This window comes from Mizuhopecten yessoensis, unplaced genomic scaffold (assembly GCF_002113885.1).
Source record: "Mizuhopecten yessoensis strain PY_sf001 unplaced genomic scaffold, ASM211388v2 scaffold3601, whole genome shotgun sequence".
In the NCBI taxonomy this organism is placed as follows: domain Eukaryota; kingdom Metazoa; phylum Mollusca; class Bivalvia; order Pectinida; family Pectinidae; genus Mizuhopecten; species Mizuhopecten yessoensis.
The window spans coordinates 219,790-229,284 of NW_018405126.1; the positions used below are offsets into that span (position 1 = coordinate 219,790).

General features: G+C 36.9%; 2 protein-coding genes across 2 annotated transcripts; one reads left to right on the top strand and one right to left on the bottom strand.

Annotated features, from left to right (window-relative positions):
• The first annotated feature begins 19 nt into the window (after positions 1–19).
• Positions 20–4,763, top strand: LOC110447769 (heat shock 70 kDa protein 12A-like). Its single transcript, XM_021493672.1, has 5 exons — positions 20–115; positions 1,018–1,319; positions 2,096–2,314; positions 2,641–2,794; positions 3,176–4,763. Exons 2-5 carry the CDS (start codon positions 1,020–1,022, stop codon positions 4,234–4,236), a joined length of 1,734 nt encoding a protein of 577 aa, XP_021349347.1. The 5' UTR covers positions 20–115; positions 1,018–1,019; the 3' UTR covers positions 4,237–4,763.
• A 1,324-nt stretch (positions 4,764–6,087) lies between these two features.
• LOC110447755 (integrin beta-like protein 1) lies at positions 6,088–7,625 on the bottom strand (the record flags this gene model as incomplete). Its single annotated transcript, XM_021493647.1, is given in 2 exon segments — positions 6,088–6,095; positions 6,578–7,625. Coding segments are annotated over 2 exon segments (1,056 nt in total), but the record flags the coding sequence as incomplete, so codon positions are not given.
• Positions 7,626–9,495: the final 1,870 nt, after the last annotated feature.

The window sequence follows — 9,495 nt, forward strand, 5'->3', positions numbered from 1 at the left end:
TTAGAGTTGTTTATTTCAAACTGGCATTGACCAGTAGATTAAAATACAGCACCAAACCTAATACACGGCAATTCGTTGACTGGTCGCTGGGTAGGTGATACTGAGGAATAGACAGGTAGGTACAAACATATATAGTCATTTAACTGGATAAACAATATCTAAAAACATCAGTATATAACTATTAATTCGTGTTATCGCTTAGGGTTTATGCTATTTTCTGTAATAAAAGAAGCTATATTTCATACATATAACGCTCATAATGTAAACAGGGTGATCAATATATATTATATGAAGGTGAGCAGATAAGAAACAGGAAGTAATAGATAGTTCTTTAATAGTTGCTCAATAATCTATAGCTTGAATGCAGGATATACAAATTGTATACACATATTAAAATGTCTTCATTGTAAAGTTAGCTCCACACCGTATATTATAAACGTTTACGAAGGTCCGAGTAAAATATACTTACAGAGAGGTTATACTCCTGGGCTAGTAGTGAATGTCGATTTACCTTACTGTTATCAACATTTTGGGAAACGATGAATTATAAGCTCAACCTCCTGATACTGTGCGTTGTATGGCATAAGCATAAGGATGAATAGACATGGGGTTAATGTCAGTGCTGATACACTTTGCCGGGTTCTGGATGTAGGAAAAAAGCGTAGAGTTACATGTTATCTTCCTAGAACATAGGAGAACAGGCAAGTAGTCTGGTACCACAGGATTATACACATATGATGTTTACGGCAGTTCTTTATTTCAGACATAGTGTATGCAAGAAAACAATTGATTTCCTTGTGCATATTTGTTTATCTTTGTTCTTGTGTGTTGACATTCTTTCATATACATAATATATATGTCCTATATTTTAAAATATACACTGTGAACTTCTCTTGATATAAATTATGGTTGGTGTTTTTATCTGACAAAAAAAATATAATTGTGTATGCCTTCTCTATCAGGCCAGACTCGTCCACACAGAGTTCTATGCTCACTGCATTATTTTTGTGCTTACAGTCATGTCTGGGTATCCTTTTGTGGCAGCGATTGACTTCGGAACAACTAATTCCGGGTATGCCTTCTCAACCAAACACGACTATGAGACATCTCCCTTGAAGATATCAGCAGCCTCCTGGGTGGCTGGATCAGCCCGTCTGCAGTCACAAAAGACTCCGACGTGTGTCCTTTTTGATGAAAACAAAAAGTTTCACTCGTTTGGTTATGAAGCTGAAGACAAATACTCCGATTTGGCATTGGATGAAGAACACGAGGAATGGTACTATTTTCGAAGGTTCAAGATGGAGCTATACAGCCGAAGTGTAAGCACACAAACCACATATAAAGTATATTTTATAACGGATTTACAGCATATATTGTATGTCTTTAATATAATATACTCATTTATGTTGTTATGTACATGTTACTAGTTTAACATGCGCTTGTAACGGGAAATATTTGATTGAAATCAAATTGAGGATTTTGTGTTTATTTCCACGAACTATATTATTTGCCGGGAATGGTCGCGTGTACTCGTGACGTCACAAGAACAGGTCCCATTGACAGACAGCGCGAAATTTGACTTTACAATGCGATAACAGGTTGGAAATATAAGAAAAACTTAAATTAAAAACGGGAATATAAGTATTAACTGCCTTCTTTGGAAAGTTATTGTGCAGTCCTGTAAGAATTAAAGGACAACACATTTCCAAAGAAGGTAGTTTAATGCTTAAATAAACATATTTATGACAGGGAAAAATCAGTAATAATAGAGAGAAAGTCGTAATAAAGTCCTTCAATTGTCATACTAACGCTTTAAAATGTAGTTAACGTAATTTTAACTCGTCAAAATTATAGTCACAATAAAAATTACATAAAAAATATTACTTTACAAACGTTCCTATTTCGGCGTTAATGATATTTTAATTATTTCATCAAACACATCATCTATGTTAAGATATCTTTAATACAAGAGATTTATTTTTTACTTAACAACTATTAGGATACGAGGAAATATTTGCGATCTAATATGTATATGGTTGTGGTATTGGTTATAGCGTCAAGTGTCTTAATACGCAATGCCAATTAATTAACACAGGACTTCAGTAGCAGTTTCGAACTCAAAACGCAAGATGGAAAATCGATGAAGGCAATGGATGTGTTCTCTGCATGTATCGAATTTCTGAAGGATCACTTACTAAAAACAGCCGAAAAGCAGGGCGTGACTTTCGATAAGGGTGATATTCGTTGGATCCTGACAGTACCCGCTATATGGACGGAACCCGGAAAGCAATTCATGAGGAAAGCAGCTGAACAGGTGAAAAGAAACGTGTATTTCATTTGTATTAGAAAACCCCTAGTAATATATATTTGGCATGTACTGTAGACCAGTGCATTCAGCTGTTTGTTATAATGAGTAATGTTTCAGAGGAGTTTCCATTTGTAAGAGTGTCGATGCTTTAGTTTATAAATGTATTTCACTTCAGCTTCGTTTGATTTCATACCAATTTATTCATCAGAAAAGCAATGAATTGATTTTTTTTTTATATATATTTTTGACGCCTTCTATCATATAGGTAGTTGAATCGTCTCACATATCATTAAACAACTTCCAGACTATTCTTACACACGTTTCAATTGTAGGCGGGAATATCCCCAACTCATCTGAAGCTGGTACTGGAACCTGAAGCTGCTGCAATTTATTGCACCAACTTACCTATAGACAAGATATGTGCAGACGGAGAAAATATGACAGTGTTCCAAAAAGGAACGAAATATATGGTTCTGGATGCTGGGGGTGAGTGTCGGATATCCGTACTAACAAAAGATATCACACATTGTGAGAGAACAGAGAGAATACTGAATTGCCAACAAAACCACCATTCAAACTCAAAATCCACAGAACTAGAGCAAACTATTAACAACTAAAAATGTTTTACAGATAATATTGAACAATTTCAAAAAATTTGAAACTATGTTATTGAACTTACTCTTTGAAGAATGGTTGGATTATGTGCAATGATTAATCTTTACTTTATTATTGCAATAGCAATTGGGGTTGATAAGTTTGCATTCAACTGAGGCAGAATGGCTACATTGTAGGTGACTTATCGCCAAGATGATCATAGATATGGCCATTCATTACTCTACATAAGTTTGTCTTTGTCTTTTTTTTCAGGTGGTACAATTGACATTACGGTTCAGGAGGTACAGAGTGGCGGGGTCCTAAAGGAACTTTACAAAGCAAACGGAGGTGACTGGGGAGGTACAAGTGTCGACCAGCAGTTTGAGGAGCTTTTACAAGATATCGTTGGCAAGGATCTGTTCCAAGACTTTAAACAAAATGAGATTTTAGATGCGCTGAACCTGTACAGGAATTTCGAAATGAAGAAAAGAACCATTCAGCAAGAAACAGACGGCAGTGTTACGATCACCGTTCCCCCAGTTTTACAGAAATTGTCCAAGACAGGAAAGAAAGGTGGGGACCCAAATACTGGGTCTAACAAAAAGCACGGTAACGTATCATGGGTGAGAGATAAACTCCAAATCCCCGACAAGCTGGCAAGAGATTTGTTTTCGAAATCTATTGATGCTATTATCTCCCATGTGAAGAACATTTTTTCCAAACCGGAGGTGAAAGGGACATCAATTATCCTGATGGTGGGAGGCTATTCTGAATGTGAACTTCTTCAACATGCCATCAAAACTGCTTTCTCCGACAAGAAGATTATTGTTCCTTATGAAGCTGGTTTATCGATATTGAAAGGGGCTGTAATCAATGGGCATGTACCCAATATCATAACAACAAGAGTTTGCAGATTCACGTACGGCGTTGCCTGCAACAGGACATTCAGAGAAGGGAAAGACAAGGAGGAGTACCGAGTGAAAGGAGCAAAGGGGGATAGTAGATGCGTAAATGGATTTAAAGTATATGCCTGTACAGAAACATCCGTAGAACTGGGAACCGCTGTCAACAAGTACGCCTTCCATGTTAGCAGCCCGCACGAGACTGGCATCGACCTCCCTGTCTACGCCTCAGAGGAACCCGATCCCGATTACGTCACAAACGAAAAATGTCAGAAGCTAGGTATGCTCAGAATCGAGATGCCGGACATTTCTAAAGGAATACATAGGTCGGTGGAAGTAGAAATGATCTTTGGAGGAACAGAGTTGGAGGTTAGAGCGGTAGACTCAAGCACAAAGAAGATAACACAAGCGTCGTTTAATTTCGTTGGTTAGAAGGAAACAAACAGGGCCGTTTGTTACAAAACGTTTAAAAAGTAAATAGAGTAAGTGTAAATACAGATCGGTCACCTGCATACTCGGCATGTTGTTATCAAAGGACTAATATAAAAACGACAGTATAAGTACAAGCGCTGTAGACGTTCACCACAGACATGCGTGTTTAACCAGCGGACATAATTGTTTATTACTTAGAATCACACCTTGCTGTCTACAAGACCAGTTGTATTATTCAAAAGACTCGACAGCAGTGCTATTAACTTAAATTATTGGTGATATACATATGCATATGTATATAACATTGTGAAATGCTGAGTTGGTCATATGTATTATTCAAATGACTGGACATTGCTTTGGGCTTATCACACTGCACTGAAAGGCGCATAAGATGACCTTTTGTAAGTGATTTGAAAGGTCAAGTCTGATATTGATATATTTTCAGTTACAAATTATGCTTTGTTTAAGTACATTTTACATGGAGAAAATAATAAAACATACTTTGCAAAAACTAATTTTGATTTTGTAAGTTTAAATTGACACAGATATCCCAGTATAGATACATATAGCTGTCGACAGTGTGGTCCAATATGGACATTGATTATGAACAAACAAATGTTTGTTGGATGCGAATTACTTAAATAGCTACATTGTATATATAAGCAAAGCAGTAATAACAACAGTATAAAACCTGGAATTTGTCAGATATTCACAAATGTCACAACATAAACAAAGAGACGCCATGAGACCCAATCGGCTGGCATCGCTCATCTTGTATTAATCTCACACTTGAAACTTTAAAATTGGAATAAAATAAAGCTGCAGGCAAATAATCAGTACCTATGACTATAAGTTATTCAAAAAACCAGTTAAAAGATTTAAAAATATTGGTCCATGTGACCTTTAAAATCTAACTAAATTGTAAGTGATGACAACTACACCGTGAGTGTTGTAGCTACACCTTGAATAATGACAACTTCATCGTGAGGGATGTCAGTTACGTCGTGAATGACGACAACTACACCGTGAGTGATGACAAAATACCGAAGGTAATGATAATCACCCTATAGGTGATATAAAGTACACCGTGAAAGATGTTAACTACATATACACAGTGAGTGATGACTATTACACCGTGAATGATGACAAAACACCATAGATAATGATAATAACACTATAAGTGATGACAACTACACCGTGAGTGATGACAAAATACCGTAGATAATGGTTATAACACTATAAGTGATGACAACTACACCGTGAGTGATGACAAAACACCGAAGGTAATACTAATAACACAGTGAGTGATGACAACAACACCGTAGGTAATGCTTATAACACTTTGATGACAAGTACACCGGAAGTTCAAGACAACTACATCGTGAGTGATGACAACAACATCGTGAGTAATGTTAATTACACCGTGAGGGATGTTAACTACACTGTAAGTGATGACAACTACACCGTGAGTGATAACAAAAGACTGTAGATAATGATAATAACACTATAGGTGATGACAACTACACCGTGAATGATGTAAACTACACTGTAAGTGATGACAGCAACACCGTGAGTGATGTCAACTACACCGTGAGTGATGACAACTACATCGTGAGTGATGACAACTATACCTTGAGTGATGACTACAACACCGTGAGTGATTTCTTCTACACCGTGAGTGATGACAACTACACCATGAGTGATGACTACTTAACATTTAGTGATGACAACTACATGTGAGTGATGACTACTACACGGTGAGTGATGACAACTACACCGTTAGTGATGACAACTTCTTCGTGAGTGATAACAACTACACCGTGAGTGATGACAAAACATTGAAAGTAATGATTATATCACTGTAAGTAATGATAACTATACCATGAGTTCATGACAACTACATCGTGAGTGATGACAACAACACCGTAAACAATGCTTATAACACTGTATGTGATGATAACAATACCGTGATTTCATGACAATTCGTCGTGAGTGATGACAATACACCGTGATTGATGACAACTACACCGTGAGTGATGACTTCTACACATAGAGTGATGACTTTCACACATTGAGTGATGACAAGTTCACCGTGAGTGATGATAACTTCACCGTGGTTGATGACTATTACATCGTGAATGATGACAACAACATCGTGAGTGATGTTAACTACACCGTGAGTGATGACTATTACATCGTAAGTGATGACAACTACATCGTGAGTAATGACTACTACACCGTGGTTGATGACAACTACATCGTGAATGATGACAACTACAACGTGAGTGACGACAACTATACCGTGAGTGATGACAACTACATCGTGAATGATGACAACTACAACGTGAGTAATGACTACTACACCGTGGTTGATGGCAACTACATTGTGAATGATGACAACTACAACGTGAGTGATGACAACTATACCGTGAGTGATGACAACTACATCGTGAATGATGACAACTACACCGTGAGTAATGACTACTACACCGTGGTTGATGACAACTTCATCGTGAATGATGACAACTACAACGTGAGTGATGACAACTATACCGTGAGTGATGACAACTACATCGTGAATGATGACAACTACACCGTGAGTAATGACTACTACACTGTGAGTGATGACAACTACACTGTGAGTGATGACAACTACACCGTGAGTGATGACAACTATACCGTGGTTGATGACAACTACATCGTGAATGATGACAACTACACTGTGAGTGATGACAACTACACCGTGAGTGATGACAACTATACCGTGAGTGATGACAACTATACCGTGAGTGATGACAACTACAACGTGAGTGATGACAACTACACCGTGAGTGATGACAACTATACCGTGAGTGATGACAACTACACCGTGAGTGATGACAACTACACCGTGAGTGATGACAACTATACCGTGAGTGATGACAACTACACCGTGAGTGATGACAACTACACCGTGAGTGATGACAACTATACCGTGAGTGATGACAACTACACCGTGAGTGATGACAACTACACCGTGAGTGATGACAACTATACCGTGAGTGATGACATATATACCGTGAATGATGACAACTATACCGTGAGTAATGACTTCTACACCGTGGTTGATGACAACTTCTTTGTGAGTGATAACAACTACACCGTGGTTGATGACAACTATACCGTGAGTGATGACAACTACACCGTGGTTGATGACATCTATACCGTGAGTGATAACAACTATACCGTGAGTGATGACAACTATACCGTGGTTGATGACAACTACATCGTGAATGATGACAACTAAACCGTGAATGATGACAACTATACCGTGAGTGATGACAACTACACCGTAGGTAATGCTTATAACACAGTGAGTGATGACAACTGCGTAATGATAATAACACCGACTATCAGCAAAACATTTTACTATGATTTCTTACCTAAATCAAAACGGAACATAAAATTTAAATGTCGTGCATAATTGATGATAGCTGTTTTGAATTAAAACATTAAAAAGTCTGTTGAATACGCAGGTGATTCGTTTCAACATCTTATTAAACTAAGATTGTATTGGCTGCTAGCTATCATTATGCACTTTCGTTCAGCATTGATCAGGGCGCTATAATATACTGCGAACCTTGAACTACCGTTAACACTACCTACATGTAACCTTAAATCGTATATTATCTTCTTCTCTCAATGAACAAGTGTGTCTAGCTTCCACGAATATATATTCTACCTCGAAAACATTCTGAAAGTTGTTTTTCACTGGTTTAAACCCCGCACTGGATTAGCAGAACTGCCAGTGTCTATTTTCAGATATAATTTAATGGAATTCCACGAACATATCGATCCTTCTTCTCTGATTGGTAAAAAATTAATGAGTATTTATAAATATAAAGGTCACCTGAACGTGACCCTGAATGCGGCACATTCAGATGTTCAGGCGTAGTACGAAGTTAACGAAGCCATGTAACATATGATTTTAATCAGATTGAAATGACTGAGAATAGAGAAGAAAACGGAGGCATCATGGCAGATGTGCACATTATACTGACCTCGTATTCTGTATTCTACAGCACATGAATGTCTATCCATTTTGGTTTTTATTTATGTTTTCTTGTGATAATTTTTTAACATTTTAAAAGGATTTTTTTTTACATAAAGACACTTCGTTGATTCTGATACTATTACTATTTGTATAATGTATTACATATAGATATATTGTACTATATAATGTGTACGAGTATCCACATACCGAACAATCCTGATACTTTATAATGAAGCTTTTAGTCGTTTCTCCTTTTCCAATACCGTGACTTCAATGTGTCTTACGAATCACTTTCAATTACTTTATCAATACACAGTATCCCCAGTAACATTTTTTACTTATGGTTCACAGACTACTTACTTATGGTACACAAACATTTTAATTATGGTACACAGACAAGATAGTATGGCAACCTTGCAAGTTCGTTAAAATTCAACAAGTTAAAAACATATTACGCAATAAAAAGTTAAAAACGTTTTTAACAAAATTAATCATTATGCGTCCTGGAGTAGGTGAGTGTTGTAACCGTGNCCCCCCCCCCCCCCCCCCCCCCCCCTGAAGTTATCGTGTCAGGTATAATCAGCATGGTCCACTACACAGACGTACTCGTACATAATACATACACTATATCCGGTCGAATCATTGATGTGTCAGTATATCATATACAGGACTTGTCACAAACGTTTCCATGGGTCACATTTCATAATAGATCTACAGACAATAGTTGAAGCGGAGAGACTCTACATATTATAAATGACTGAGAATAGAGAAGAAAACGGAGGCATCATGGCAGATGTGGACATAATACTGAACTCGTATTCTGTATTCTTCAGCACATGAATGTCTATCCATTTTAGTTTTTATTTATTTATCTTTTATTTTCGTAATTACATGTACTATTTTTTTCTTGTGATAATCTTTTAACCATTTTAAAAGGAATTTTTACATAAAGACACCTCGTTGATTCTGATACTATTACTATTTGTATAATGTATTACATATAGATATATTGTACTATATAATGTGTACGAGTATCCACATACCGAACAATCCTGATACTTTATAATGAAGCTTTTCGTCGTTTCTCCTTTTCCATTACCGTGACTTCAATGTGTCTTCGAATCACTTTCAATTACTTTATCAATACACAGTATCCTCAGTAACAGTTTTTAGTTATGGTTCACAGACTATTTATTTATGGTTCACAGACTATGCACTTATGGTAC

Bases quoted from the DNA above. Each gene is read 5' to 3' on its own strand.
- LOC110447769 (XM_021493672.1), top strand. From the start codon at position 1,020: ATGTCTGGGTATCCTTTTGTGGCAGCGATTGACTTCGGAACAACTAAT. The intron at 2,315-2,640 runs GTGAAAAGAAAC...TTTCAATTGTAG, and splicing joins TGAGGAAAGCAGCTGAACAG to GCGGGAATATCCCCAACTCA. The intron at 2,795-3,175 runs GTGAGTGTCGGA...CTTTTTTTTCAG, and splicing joins TATGGTTCTGGATGCTGGGG to GTGGTACAATTGACATTACG.